General features: G+C 35.7%; 1 protein-coding gene across 1 annotated transcript; it reads left to right on the forward strand.

The window, feature by feature from the left end:
- The first annotated feature begins 6,179 nt into the window (after positions 1-6,179).
- On the forward strand, positions 6,180-15,745 carry LOC101632914 (amine sulfotransferase-like). Its single transcript, XM_004673793.2, has 6 exons — positions 6,180-6,321; positions 7,290-7,498; positions 10,340-10,466; positions 11,374-11,468; positions 13,124-13,310; positions 15,494-15,745. The coding sequence occupies exons 1-6, from the start codon at positions 6,180-6,182 to the stop codon at positions 15,613-15,615; spliced, it is 882 nt and encodes a 293-aa protein (XP_004673850.1). The 3' UTR covers positions 15,616-15,745.
- The last annotated feature ends 270 nt before the right edge of the window (positions 15,746-16,015 follow it).

Genomic DNA, 16,015 nt, shown 5'->3' on the forward strand with positions numbered 1-16,015 from the left:
CAAGAAGTAACTTACAGTAATTTTTTCCCCTAAGATGTTTGAAGACTAACCGAAGGAGGATTACACTACTATATTGGAATCAGAACTCAGGTCAATGGTATTTTCATTCTAGGATTTTGTGGAGCTGTGACTTGTCACATGGAATTTTAAACTCACCTACACAGAACTTATCTCAGGCAAAATCCTGACCTTCTGGGTAAGAGTCTCTTTTTCTTTTTGTGTTTCTTTCTTTCTTTCTAAGATTTATATATACATACAGAACTGGGTTACAGGCCAGAGGTACACGGGTGGTGAGAGGATTCACCAGAGTCAGACTGGGGAGCAGAACAGACAGACTGACGAAGTGCCTTATTGAGGGGAGCAGTAGGCTGGTCAGGAGAGGTCTGCTGTGCCATGTGGGTCACCTCTGGAGTTGGGGATTGAACTCGCACTGAAGCTGCTGCGTTTAGCTTGCAATGCTGCATCCTAACCTGCAATGCTGCATCCTAACCCACTGTGCCACCAGGGAGCACCCTCTTTTTGTGTTTCATACACAAAATAGACAACTGTGGTTCTTTGGAATCTGGCCTCCTTAGACTCCCTGCCTAATTCTTTCTGCTTTCCTATTTTGTCCCACGAACCAGTTGTACTCTATTTAAGCCTCATCTCAGTCCTGATTTAGATAAAGTCCCAGACAGAAAAGATTCCTGATTTTCAACCTCTCAGTCAGTCACCTCCATTGAAATAAGAAAAATAGGGAGTGACGTCAGCATCATGATGACCAGTCATTCCTTTTTTTCTCTCCCTCTGTGTTTGCAAACAATTGTACCTCCAAAACGGAACAAAAGTGCCTCTGGGAACAACTGAGAGGTCCCTCCACCTGTGCACCTGGAAGTGGGTGTGTTGGATCTCAGAGGCAGCTACTTAATAAGGGAGTGGCAGCTACAGCAGCAATACTCTCTTGCACAGCAAGTAGGAAATGAAAATGTGACTGCTGCTTAACCTACAGCTGAAGAGCTTACTGCTCTAGAGCAGAACCTGGATTTCTGAGTAGGAAACTCTGACTGGGGAGAGGAAAAAAGACAAAGACAATCAAAGGTACTTGTTTCATGGTTTCTGTCCCGGGATTTCAGCAGTCACTCATGGACCTCCAGGACAACTCCACTTGAGGTTCCCGTGACACTCTATGGGCACACCCAAAGCCACAGGTACTGCGCTCAAACCAATGGCCCTCCAGCTTGTTTGTGATGCCCGCTTTTTAAGGCACGCGCCCAACATAAGCAGCGCCCTATGTAAGCAGCTCCCAACGTAAGCAGTCCGCACTGCTAAATCCCCGCACTAGAGCAATAGCGCCATCTTAAGGAAAACAAAAGCAAGGCCTCTAATTGCCACCCATAGAACTACTAGAATCAAAGGAAACACAATCTTTTTTAAATAAGAAAGGTGTTTACTACTTCAAATGAGATAGAGGCACATTTCATCAAATACTATGAAAATTCATGGTAAGATGACATTGCAAAAAGAAAAACGATAATTCTACAGCAGCCAAACTCAAAGGCATCCAAATTAGAAAAAAGTAAAATTGTCACTATTTGTAGATGACATAATTTTATATAGACAATTTCAGCAACGCCATTAAGAAAAATTGTTGAAAGTAATCAACAATTTCAGGAAAGTGCCAGGATACAAATTTAATATCAGGAATCTGTTACATCCCTTTATACTAATGAGGAAACATCTGAAAAAAAGAAAACCACCCCATTCACAATACCTTTAAAAACAATAGAATATCGAGCAGTCGGCCCTCTCTGGTGGTGCAGTGGGTTAAAGCACAGGATTAAGAGGCTAAAGCCACTTCAGCATGAGTTCCATCCCTGCCGGCCCTGGAGGTGACCTCTCCTGGCCTGCCTGCTGCTCCCCCCAGCAATGTACCTCACCAGTCTGCCTGTTCTGCTCCCCACTCTGTTTCTGGTGAATCCTTTTACGGCCCCTGCACCTCTGGCCTGCACCCCAGTTCTGTATGCATAAATAAATAAATCTTTAAAAAATATATATCTAGCAGTCAATTAACCCAGAAACAAAAAAGCCATACAAAAAGAATCTATGAGATTTTATTGAAGGAAATTTTAAAACAACAAAAACAACAGAAAACCACAAACAACTGGAAAGCTAGCCAGTGTTCCTATTTTGGAAAAATTAATATTAAAATGTCAATATTTACATATATATTATATAAATATTTTAAAATATTTACATCATAGACTTAAAGATACTGATAGATTCAATCCAATTCTCATTAAGATTCACGAAATAGTTTTCATAAATAAAATAATCTTTACATTTGTTTCAATAGGTTGACTCATATGCCAAGTACAGATCTGTTCATGTTTATGCTACTTGCTATTTATTGAACTTCATGGATGTGTGGATTAATGCTTTTTATCAAATTTGGGAAGTTTGGGTCATAACTTCTTTAATTTTATTCTGCTTTTCCTTTAAATATATATTGATATAATTGATATTTTTCACAAGTCTTTGTCTCTGTTAATTTTTGTTATTTGAGCTGACACTATTTACAACAATATAAATGTCTTCTATTCAGTAGGTTTCCCCTTCATTTTAACAATCATTTCTTTTGCATCGCAGAGGCTTTTTAGTTTGATGGAGTCCACTTTGTTTTGTATCTCTGTCATTTGTTCTATATTTTTGATGTCTGATTATTTGATGTCATCTTTATGTTATGTAACACAATTCTTTTGTGTTACTATAATTTTAGTTAATTACATTCTTGTATTGTAATCATTACACTTTAGGTGACTGGTTCACTAATTTTACTGTAAATTTACTTTTCCTACTCATGTATTTTATATGTTTTTACTTAGTACCTTTTCTTTTCAGCTTAGAGAAGTCCCTTTATCATTTCTTATAATGCCAGCTTAGTGGAGATAAATTTCTTTACCGTTAGCTTAGAAAGGTAAAGAAAACTCTTGATCTTTCCTTTAGTGATAAGGGATAGGTATAGAAGCTTTGGCTGTATTTTTTTTTTTTTTTATTACTCAACACTCTGAGTATGTCATGCCTCTTTCTTCTAGTCTGCAAAGTTTATATCCAAACATCAGCTGACAGGATTATGGAATTTCCCTTGCTAAGGTTCTCTTTTCAAAACTTATCATTTTAATTGTTTATCTTGGTGTGACCTCTTTGGGCTCTGTTAGTTTGGATCTCTCTATGCTTCTGTATCTGGATGTTTTCTTCTTTCCTCACATTAGGGAAGTTTTTGATGTTTGTTTTCTCAAGGATTTTTTCTGGCCCTTAAACTTAGCTCATTTTGCTACCCTGTAATGTGAAAATTACTCTAGTTAGGGTATCCCTTAGGGTATGGTATACTCAACTCTTTAAGTTCTTTTTACATTTTGCTGGGTGAGTTATATTACTTGTCTGCCAACTCACTTGTTTATTCCTGTATTTCATCCAGTCTCATAAGTATATATATATATACACACACATATACTGTAAAGTATATATTACTCCATCATTGTTTTCTTCAGCTCTGTGATATCTTTCTGGTTGGCTCTTAAAATTTCTAATTCATCCATTCTTCTGAGCTTGGCGAGCACCTTTGTAACCACTACTTTGAATACTTCATCAGAAAGCTTACTCCTGCTTTTCTATATTTACTGCTATATTAGGCAACTCAACCCAGTCACATCTTGAAGGTTTATACATTTGAAGAAAAGTGAACCTTCCCTTGATCATATATAATGGTGTAAACCAACATGCCCTCAATACAAAATAACAGATCAGAAGTTGTGTCTAAAAATGATAACCTGGTTTCCACACATCATCTTTTCATCCTTATAATCCTGTCAAAAATTAAAAAGTTTAACCAGCATAAGGTTTGATTTACTTTCCTTAAGTTATTCATTTTAGAAAGGGACTCACCATTATTATTTTCTAACCATCAGCATCTTATTTTCATAAAAGGACTTTTTTTTTGTTTAAAGATTTAAAAAGCACTGTGAGAAAAAAGCAGTTTGAAGAATTACAAGGTCAAATTTCTGTCACATTAAACCCTTATTTTCTTACAGGTTAAGACTTCTTTGCTAAAAGGGACTTGAGTCTTCTTTGGATCAAATTTTTTTTTTCAGATGTGACAGTAGGAAATGTGAAAACATGAACTCCAAAGGCACCAACAGTAGGTTTGAGTAAGACCTACTGAAGGGGAAAAAAACCCAGAAAAAACAGATTAGTAAGCACAGTAAATCTACAGCAAGTCCGAGTCTCCATCATCCCCAAGGCTGCATCCTAGGAGAAGGGGCTATGTGGCAGGACCATCCAGAGACTTCAATCCCTCCTCCTGCCTCTGAAGTTTTTCCTGTTGCTGGTTCTCAAGCTTTCAGGTCTTGCAACTCAAATTGTGAACTAGTTATGTATCCTATGTGAAATTTTCTGATGAAGAATTCAAAGTAATGGTTACAAAGATGGTTATCAAGCTCAGAAGAAGAATGGGTGAACTAGAAATTTTAAGAACAAATCAAATAGAAATCACAGAGTGAATATCTCACATCTGGTGCTCACTGGTGTGTAACAATAAACCTGTACTTGCTTAACCCATTGAGTGCTGTTTTGGTCCTTTCCAGCCTGGCAAACAGTTTTCCATAAAGTCTGGTGCATTGGCCACTGGCTTGGAAGGATGTGAGATGGATGGGGTCTCCCTAGAGCTGTCTGCCTGGTGCAGTGCTCAGAATAAGAGCAAAGGGATGAGCATTAGGAAGGGATTCAAATTAGACTGTGTGTCCAGTGTAAAACCAACAGATGCAAGAGTCATGGTTGTTTCAGTATATGGGATGAATGGCTATTATTCAGGAAGCACTAACAATATCTAAGAAGCAGCAACTAATCTAAATAAGTATACAAAGAATTTGAATAAACTGAATATTTATCTCTCATGTCCATTCTATTTAGAAGAAAACTAACAGAACAGAATGTGGAGCCCATGAAAAAGGTGGCATAAAAGAATGGTGAAGAAGCATCCCCAGGACCTGACTTTCCCTCTCTGATAGAGTGGTAAGAACACCTCCATAACATTTGCTCACCCGAGGGGGAATAGTGGTGTTTTGTATTTAAATGAGCATTTGTATCAAGCATATTATAGAATTCCTTTTCCTTTAAAGCAGCACTATCTACTACTTGTAGATATGACTTTTCTCTCTAATTTTCTCAGTTTTCCACAGTATACCCGTCTTTAATTCTATTTTACAAAAGACAACAGAAAGATTTAAAGACCTCAATTACAGTGTTATTGAAGTAGAAGCAGCTTACTCCTTTGTACTTGTGATTTATGGCATAAGTAGCCAGGTACACAATGTCCTTATTTTCGGAAGTTATCCCAAAGCAGAGATTTTGAACCCTACCCTCAGCCCTGTGTAGTGTTGAGCTGGTCTGGTATTTATAGTAAATAGATCAAGATTTTTCATTGGTCTGTTGTGAGATTTGCATGCAGTCTAATCCTTTTGAGTGAATTATTGATTCTGGGAGCACTGCTAATTGGTCAATCAGGAAATCTCTGTGGAATATGTAGTTTGTCTGTATCTTCTTCTGTCAGTAGCAACACAATTATTCTCCCACTTACATTTATATGAGAAATTAAGTCTTCATTTCAGCTAACTTCTACAGTAAGTAGTTTCATTTTTATCTGTATTACTGTAGTTTTAGTTTCTGATCTTCTAAATATTAAGTTAAATATATTTAACATATTTTACATTCCATATATAGTAAGATATGTAAGATGTATTACATATCTTATGTTGTTACAAGTATATATCTGTTAAATATGAGTCAAGGATATTCTGTAATTACTTTGCTTTGATTTTCAATAAACCTAGTTACAATATAGTACCAAGATATTTATGGTAAGATTTTTAAAACACATACAAACTTAAAGGTTAAATCTTAGGATAACAGTACTTATACTAGGTTCTAGTTTAAGTAGAATAAGACAGTAGAATTTATATTCTGTGTAATAGTTAAATGAAATATGTGTAACTTGGTTTTCTTATTCTAATCCTTTGTATTATCAACAAATATATACTGTCCAAAAATTAATAACCACACAAGAAAAGAAATAAATCTAATTAAAACAGAAAAGTTTTCTACTGAATTTCTTACAAAACCTTTATGTCTTTTGCAGCAACGGAATTATGGATGATATAGATACATTTCTATTAAAATTTAAAGGATTTTATTTTGGACGTGAGGCACTTAATGTTGATTTTTTAGAAAATTTGGATGATTTTGAAATCAGAGATGATGATGTTTTCATAATTACGTATCCCAAATCTGGTAAATTCTCTATTCCAATAGTTATCTTATACATAGATGTTTTTGTATAATATGGGGACTTAGACTTTTAATAGCATCATAAGTGGACTTTATACTCTTAATCTATTAGATGTTATCATGTTAACCAAATTTAACAACCTTATGAAATAAGGTCTTTCTGATTTTGGCAAGTAAAGTTATTTCTGATTTTGGCAAGTAAAAGGATCAAAATATTGACACTTTTTAGATGGACAAACAACCTGTCAAACATTCAATTGCTGACATGGGCTAGGGAAGGAAGCAAGAATAGTCAGCATTAGGGCAAGTACTTGAGATAATATTAAAATTAATGACTAACTTCATAAGAAAGAGGAATTTAACTTAATACTATTTACCTTATTTGTTCCAGTTTGTCTCTGAAACTTAAGTGGTTGTGCAATTAAAGCTAAATACTAATCTGCACAGGAAAGGCCTTCGTGGGGCTCTTTCTGTCACGTCAGTCCCAAGATCTTGATTCAGGGCCTGAATCTGCCTGTTGCAGATTATTGCCTTCCTACCCCAGTCTTGCTCTTTGACTACTGATAATCCCATAGGATTAATGCCTGATTTATTCCTAGATATTTTATTAACTTTGATGTAATTTTAAGTGGGGCTGACCTCTAAATTTTCTTTCTTTTAGTTCATTGTTAGTATATAGAAACACAGTTTATTATGTTTGACATTGATTTTGTATCCTGCTATTTTACTAAATATGTTTATTTGAAGACATTTGTTGGAAGCTGTAGAGGTTTTCTATATATAATAACCAATAGGGGAAATAAAAGTAGTATTTTCCTTCTCTCCAAACTCCACTTTAAATAAAAAGTCCATCCAGACAAATCTGTCATTATTCCTAGTATAATAATAACCTTTGCAAGATTTAAAAACTGATGGCAAATCTATGTACATTTTTGAGAAATCCTTAATATTGAAAACAATTGTTTTTATAGGAACCATCTGGTCTCAACAGTTGTTAAGCTTGATTTATTTTGAAGAACACTGCAAAAGAACAGAAAATCTGGAAACAATTGATCGAGCTCCCTTTCTTGAGTACAATTTTCGAAAAATGAATTTTGATGAAAGACCATCACCTCGTCTATTCTCTTCCCACCTCCCCTACTACTTGGTTCCTAGAGGGTTGAAGAACAAAAAAGTCAAAGTAGGATATAGAAAAACTGCTGAAAAATAACTAAAATTCAAAATTACTTCATTTTATTTCATTGTCTTAATCCTCCACTCATCCACTCTTAACAGCTGTTGTAATTTTATGTTAATTTTCAGTATCATTTGAATTTTTGTTTTATAATATTTGGAAATTATTTTTCACTTTTTTTCTAAATGTATAAGTAATATAGCTAATTTTGAAATGAGAGTATTTAAGCATTTTAATTTATATACTCTCTAAATTAGTAATAATATATATAAAATTAGAAGTAACCATATATATACATATACACAATTATTATTATTGCTATAAGACTAGCAATTCTTTACCTCTTCACTCCTAATGACTTCCATGCTTTCCTTTGAGATGTCCAACTTCTTTTCACCATATTCCCCAAAGTATTGATTTCCTTTGAAGTTCCAGGAACTGCAGAACAAATCCTTCATCTCTGCAGAATGATTCTCTCTCCCTTTGTCCTATGTCTTTCTGGATTAATCACCTGTCACCTTTGATAAATTCAGCACTTGTTCCATTCCCTTCTTTATTCCTAGTCTTGTAACTCATTGGATTATTTCAAAGTTCATGTGAATGTTCTTCTGTCAGAGCCAAACAAACATTGTGGCAAATTTTGTGCAAGTGTAGGACTGACCACCTTCAAATTTACCGCTTGGTTTCTATCTTGACTCCTTTAGGGCCCAGCGCTGTTGACGTCTTCTCCTGTTATCTTTTCCTCTACCAATCACTGTCACCTTCTCCTGTGCCCACTTGTTATTAACCTGCCTTTATTTATAACACTTTTGCCCTCTGATATAATATTAGTTTCTGTCTTTTTGACCAGCAAAACCCACAAGAGATGTAAAGATTTGCATACTGCCGTATTTAATTTTTTAGAACAGTGGCTGGCAGGTAGTAGATTTGAATGAACAAATAAAGGAGTCACTAGTAATTGCCTTATCTTGAATTGTGACTTTAAACATCACGTTATGTGACTGCTGCCTCTTTTCTTCCTCCTTTTGTTCTGGTGGTCTCATTCCAGTGATATATCAGCATCATTGAAATTTTTCAAGTTCCCTTACCCTACACTTCACTGCTTTTTGCCACTTTCAAGGATTCTCATTTTTCTCATTTACTCCTGATAAATGCCATACTTTAGCCTTGTTCCCTTTTGTTTAAATTCCTTTGTTCCATTCATCTATTATAATCAACTGGCAACACTAAATCTGGTTAAATACAAAATATACTTTCTACCAATTTTCAACAATATGACAGTGATTGAGGTGGAGAGGAAACCCAAACACTTAAAAGTTGTTCCTCATCCAGTAAGAATTTTGATCTTAGTTTTCTCTTTACAAACATTTCATTCCTTTAACATATCACTTGATGCTAATGACTTTTAAATCAGAAAACTCACTTACTGATATCAGTCAGATCCCATGGATGAAAGATTTTTTCCAGTGCAGTGGAGATCATTTGGGGATAGGGACAGACTCAAACACACAGCATCCATCAAATCATCTCTCGATTCTCAGGCTTGACTCTAAGGCGTGCCCAGGGAGGTGGCTGGCGGATGAAAGCTTCCCTTCATTGAGTGTATATGTTTACCAAGATGAATGAGAAAAGACACATATCATTTAGGGCATCGTATCTGTCTTTTTTTTTTTTAATAATATAATATTTTACTTTTACATAATTTTTGCATTTTTCCATCTCAGTTGTAATCCCCTTGGGCTTCCCATTACCAAATCACCCATGTGCCATCACCATAGTTCAGTGCATTTTCTTCCCCCCACTGTTTTTGATCCCATTCCCCACTCCACACCCATAAAATGTCTCTGGTATATAGCTGTTTGTCATTATCATTATTTTCTCACCTGGTCCATTATACTCCTGCTATTAAGTGAAACCATCAGGTATTTTTCCTTTTCTTTCTGGCTAATTTCACTAAGCATGATCTTTTCCAGCTCCATCTGTGTTGCTGCAAAAGGCATGTGTTTCTTTCTTTCTTTCTTTCTTTTTTTTTTTTTTTGGTTGCTGGGCAATATTCTGTTGTATGTAGGTACCACATCTTTTAAATCCAGTCATATACTTTTGGGCATTTGGGCTGTTTCCATGTCTTTCCAAATGTAAATAAAGCAGCAATAAACATGGGGGTGCAGGTATCTCTTTGAATCAGTGTTTTTGTGTCTTTTGGGTAGATACCTAGGAGTGGGATTGCTGGGTCATAGGGAAGCTCCATGTTTAACAGTTTGAGGAAACTACTAGTTTGCATTCCCACCAGGAGAGTTCCTTTTTCTCCACATCCTCGCCAACATTGTTGTTGCTAGTTGTTTGAAGATGTGCCATTCTCACTGGGGTGAGGTGGTATCTCATTATGGTTTGAATTTGCATCTCCCTTATTACAAGTGATGTTAAACATTTTTTTATATGCTTGTTGGCCATCTGCATTTCCTCTTTGGAGTGTATCTGTCATTTTAACCAGTGCACCTGAACACTCTGTACAGACACTGACTAGGCACTTAAATATGGGTTGGGGCAAATATTGATGTATTTTTATTCTAATATATTTGAGATGCTTAATTATTCTTATGAAATAGAAGAAACAAGGAATAACTTCTGTGTGCTGGGAACTCAGTAACTTCTGAGTTGTTCCTTGAAGAGTAATTGATAGTCACTAGCAGGCATTGCAGGAAAGGGGAAACCTGAAATACAAAGGAGTGGGCTAAGTACATGGTATGGTTAAGAAGTGTGAAAGTTTTAAATAACAGGCATTCATATCCAGGTGGACATATCGTAGGAGTAAACATGAAAAACAATAATTTCTTTCTTTCTTTGCAGATTATTTATGTATACAGAAACCCCAAGGATGTTATGTGCTCCTATTTTCATTTTTCAAATATGTTGTCAACTTTGAAACCTACAAGCACATTTGAGGAATTCATGACACTATTTCTAGAAGGAAAAGGTAACTGAAACTATAAATTAAATTTTAATATTTGCTGTCCTGAGTTTTGAAGCTTTGTGAGTTTGAGAAGTGAAAAGCTCTTCAACTGGAGTAGAAGGGTAGGTCAGTGGGCAATTGTTAGGGTTATCTTGGATGACCAAGTACTGCCATTCAAACACATTCTGCTCTCTCTCACTCACTCTCAGGAGATTGTCTAGATCCTGAAATCCTATGACTAGGATATATTTAGATTAAACAGAAGAGGAGAATAGTGATGCACTTCTAGTTCAACTGAGAGAGGGACTCAGGTTTATGTTCTAGCTCAACTGAGAAAGGCACTCAGTTCAGATCACAGTGAATTTGGTGTGGTGGTGTTGCATGCTGTATATGATGCCTCCCAGAAACTTCTGTTGGACAAAGGCTGTTCCACATTCTTTTCTGAGGAGCTAGTGCAGTTCCTTGTGCAAGAACAAGGTCTGCTGAGGTCGAGATGATCTCTACACTGGAGTACTAAGCTTAGGTTATAGTACACCATAGCAGCTGAAGTGGCTCATCAAGGACACCACAGTTGTACATAGAGGAGAAATAGCTGTGTGTCTGTTGCATAGTGGGGTATACAGGGAGAGGATTTACCCTTGCGTTTGTTCTTCATTTCTGTTTCTTCATAACTACACTTTAAGGTGTAGTATATTTATATAAATATACTTATAAGAGATCAGTTTCTCCTTGTATTTATGTCATTGTTTTCTATTGGCTGCTGGGTAATTTTCCAATAACCACGTGACAGGGAAAAATCTCCTGTTGAGCAACAGACTTCCTTTTCCTTCTTTTGTTACTTACCATTTTCCTTCACAATGTAATAAGACTATAAATTAATTTTCAACTTTTTCAACATGTTTACCTAAATACCTATTTATTCTTCCTACAGTGTTAGGAAGTCTTTGGTTTGATCATATCAAAGGCTGGTATGAGCACAAGAATTACTTTAATATTCAGTTCATGATGTATGAGGAAATGAAGAAGGTAAGATGAGATTACATTTGTGATTTAACCTAAACTATACCCATCCTGACCTTGTGTATCGATTGTTCTTGTGTAGAACACTTAAGAATAATATGAAATTGGAGATCCATGATTAAGTGTATTATGACACCTTTTTCCTATATCTTATGTATTTTGCTAATGAGGTTTTCATTTACAGTTAATACCATGACATTTCTTTACAAAAAGTCACGTGTGTAGGGGATTATCTTCTTGTATGTGGGCCTATGTATGTTTCATTTTTGAGCCAGATTAATATCCATTCAGTTATGCATTATTGACTTTGCTTCACTTCCAGCATTTTTCACTCTCTAACTTTCTAGATTTTATGTTCACACACTGAGAGGTATTTCTTCGGAAGTTTAACATTGTCTGACTTGTGGTAAGCATTTCATGACACAGTAAATGAAAATATCTGTGTATTATTAGAAAAATCCTGTTCCAAGTAACAGTCAATGTAAGTGGTTTAAAACATAAATGCCTCTGTTGTTTATTAACCAAAATCCAGAAGTAGGCGATGGCCATTCAAGGGTTAACCTGAAATTAAAACATTTTTTATCTTTTATTTGTTTTATATTTTTGTGACAGTGATACCACTTTCGTAATTTCAAGATGGCTGTCATGGATCCAAACTCACATCCTCATATGATAACATCTATAGCAGAAACTAGGAAACTGGAACAAAAGGGCTTTTTCTCTTGTATGGTTGACATCCTTTGCAAGGATAAAAACTGGGTTATATGACCACCTTTCACTAATCTCCTGTCCTGAGAATGAGATTTCCACAAGAATCTTAGATCAACTAGGATAAATCTGGAATGGAACTAGGTACTGCTTTAGAACACCAAGAAAGGAGACTTAGTGCTGAAATGTAGGCACTGCGTGGTAACTGCTATATGCTGAATATTTATAACTAGCTTTAATTAAAAGTTGCCTCTGAATCATGATAATAAGCTTTGCTGTTGAGTCACCTGAGAAAGAAAAAGTTCAAGATGAGGCTGATTTTGCAACTCTCTTTCCAATAGGGCCCCTTCTATTACCTCAGCTAATATCTCCAGACATTCTTATCCTGGATGTGTTCCCACTAGCCCTAGAAATGCTCAACTTCTAGCTTTTCTGTGATCCAACATCTCTCCATTCTATGTGAGTAAAGTATAGTGTATACTGTTTCTACTAGACTATTTCTACTTTTGTCTAGAAAATTCCTATTTTTCCCTTAAGTCTCATGATAAATTTGTCTTTTCATTGAGAGTCTGAGTTCTCTTACACAGTTATCCTCTCCCTGTAGGTCTTGATAATCAGTTCTGAGCACAGATTTCATTGTCATCTCTCTGATCATGTCCACTACCCTCCAGGGCAGTGTCTGACATAGAGCAGCTTCTCCTCAGATATTTGCCAATGAACACAGATTAAATGAATTATGAGAACTTTAAAAATAAACCAAAAAAGTACTAAAACAGCAGACAAATGAAGGATTAATTTACCAAGAAGGAATAAGAAAGTCATTGCTCACTCTTCAACTTCGAATTTATAACCAGCCAAAGCATCTACGTCTTCCACTCCCTTCATCGTTAGTTGTGACATTTTTATGCTTCTTTCTTATAATTTGTAATTTACTGTGTCCTAATTTATCTCAGGATCTCAAAACTTCTGTTAAAAAAATCTGCAAATTTTTGGGGAAAGAACTGAGTGAAGAAGTCATGGACAGTGTTGTGAGACAGGCCACATTCCAGAACATGAAGTATGACCCACTAGCAAATTATGAAAATATACTGAATGACAAACCTGAGTTTAAAAGAACTGAAGGCCACTTCCTCCGCAAAGGTGAAGTTCTATAGTGAATTGTTTTGGATTATAGAAGAAATGTACCAAAGTTTAGCTTTTGGCCTTTTTCCCCAGAGTTTCCAAAAATGGCATCTTCACAACCTCTCTGTCTATCTACATAGTTTATTTTTCATGATTTCTACTTAGTACTCTTTATGAACCCACACTAATTGGCTCCTGAAGATGTGAGAAACCTAAAGTCAAAAGACCTGCTACATGGGCCTTAAAAAAATTAAGGCATGGGCCCTGCCTAGTGGCACAGCGGGTTAAAGCACAGCACTAAGAAGCTAAAGCCACTTCAGTGCGAGTTTGATCCCTGCCCTGGAGGTGCCCACATGGCACAGCAGACCTCTCCTGACCCTCCCACTGCTCCCCTTAGCAGTGTACTTCGTTGATCTGCCTGTTCTGCTGCTCCACTCTGTCTCTGCTGAATCCCCTCACTGTCTGTACCCCAGTTCTGTATGCATGTTCACTTAGTGAACATAATTAACATGGTTGCAGCAGCTGATGCTGAAGTAATAATGAAGGAGCTGTTTGGCTCCTTCTATTTTATATTCTTGTGATTTCTCTTAAGTCTCCTCCAGGACTAAATTGAGAACTCAGATCAGCTGTTCTTTCATTATTGAGAGGGATAACTACATGTCTTTTTATTTAACCAGTCTCATATGATAGAACTTAAAGTAATATCTAATTGATCTGGCTTCTGGTCAGTGAGTTTTTAGAGAGAATTCTTCACACAACTGTTATAGTTGAACAGGTCAAACTGTTTTTATTATTTCCTATAATCATTCTTCATTACCATCTTATTATTTTCTAATTAGCATCTGGAAAGCATATACTATAACATTGTTTAGATTTTTCACTTACTTGTAGAGTTCCAGACCTCATGTCAAGTGGCAAGAAATACTGATTTTAATTCCTCTAAGTTAGCCTTTCTTTCACTTCATCTCTTAGATATCTTTCCCTATCTCTTAAAATACATGAAGCACTTCTTACTCTGAGCCAACCCAGAGAGGGGCCACATTCTTACCTTTAGCTCCAACACATCCTATGTGTTCCAGATGCTAACACCATTGTGCACAAAGGTAACATCTGCATTTTGTTTTTCATTCAAAAAAGGAAATTTCTTATGTTCTGCTGTCTTTAAGAAACACTTAAAATGAGAAATGGAAATGGCTAATAACAAAAGTTAGAAAAATTTCTGTGAAAGTGAAGTCTGTGTCATATTTTTGTTTTGCAGACACAAACACTGCTCTCTTCGATGTTATTTATCTGAAAGCCATTTGTATTAGTTTTGCCACTTCTGCACTAAGCTTTTGTTTATTTAGTATTTTAGCATTTTTGTTCATTTCAGTTGTTTATTTTCAAATTAGCGTATTTTGAAATCAACTATTTATTTTGTTGCCTTTCTTTCTACAAGCTGCTGTTTGTCATCACAACTCTCTATAAATGTTGCTTTAGTCTGTCTCATATCCTAACTTGGTAAATATAGAGAAATTTCAGCTCTGCATTATAAAATGTATGATCAGTGGTTATTTTTTATTTATTTATGCTTATAGAACTGGGGTGTGGTGGTGGGTAAGAGGATTCACCAGAGACAGAGTGGGGAGCAGAACAGGCAGATCTACAGAAATACACTAATGAGAGGAGCAGCAGGCAGGTTAGGAGAGGTCTGCCACTCCATATGGGTCAGCTCCCTGGCTGGGAATAGAACTGGTGCTGCAGTGACTTCAGAGAGCTTTATAATGTGGTGCTTTAACCCGTTACGCCACCAGGGAGAGCCCAACCTATGGTTATTTTTAAAAAGTCTTCTGAGCATCCAAATTCTCCCAATAAATATTAGCTCAGTGATACCTGACTGATGGATTTTTAAAGACTCTACAATACAGTAACCAGCATTAGCCTGGGACAAAATATTGATTATATTGTAATAAATTTCTATTTCTCCCAGCTGGCCACGAGTTGACAGGATGAACTAATTTATAACTAGTTTAGTATAATTGTAATTAAATAGTTTATCTGCTGCCATAAAACTGGAGAGTGAGGGTCAGAGCTTAGCAGTGGAGTAACTGGGAACTTAGGGTTAAAAGAAAGTATGAAAAATAATATTTCTTTCAACACTAAGTTATGTTCCTCCACTCCTACTCCTCTCCATGAAGTAATTTCTTTGCTTGATCTATCAGGCACTGTTGGAGACTGGAAAACCCACATGACTGTGGAGCAGAATGAAAAGTTTGACAAGATTTTCCAAAAGAAGATGAAAGATTTTCCCTTGGAGTTCATCTGGGAGATAAATGAAGAATAGAAGTCTAAACTAGGACAAAAAATATTATGAAAGCAATTTCAGAGGAATATATATACCTTTACCCTTGATTATCATTGCATCATTATTGAAAAATATTAGTGACTAATAAATATTAATGTAATTATCTTTCTATCATTTGTCATATGTGATTTTTGATTAAATAAGATTTTATTGTTCTTCAGTGATTCCAAAGATCTTGAGTGAAATGGGAGATCATAACACGATCAATTTGCTCTCTCAAAATGGAAGTCTTTTTAATTTTTAAAAACTGCCCTTTTTTGTTCGTGTATAATATATTGACTTTTTGCACAATCAAGTAATCAACTTTTCTTTTAAGGTTTTTAGATTTTATGTAATATTTTCATAAATCATATTTTTATTTAATTAGGATATTATTCTT

Source organism: Condylura cristata, unplaced genomic scaffold, assembly GCF_000260355.1.
Source record: "Condylura cristata isolate star-nosed mole 26May11 unplaced genomic scaffold, ConCri1.0 scaffold00001, whole genome shotgun sequence".
In the NCBI taxonomy this organism is placed as follows: domain Eukaryota; kingdom Metazoa; phylum Chordata; class Mammalia; order Eulipotyphla; family Talpidae; genus Condylura; species Condylura cristata.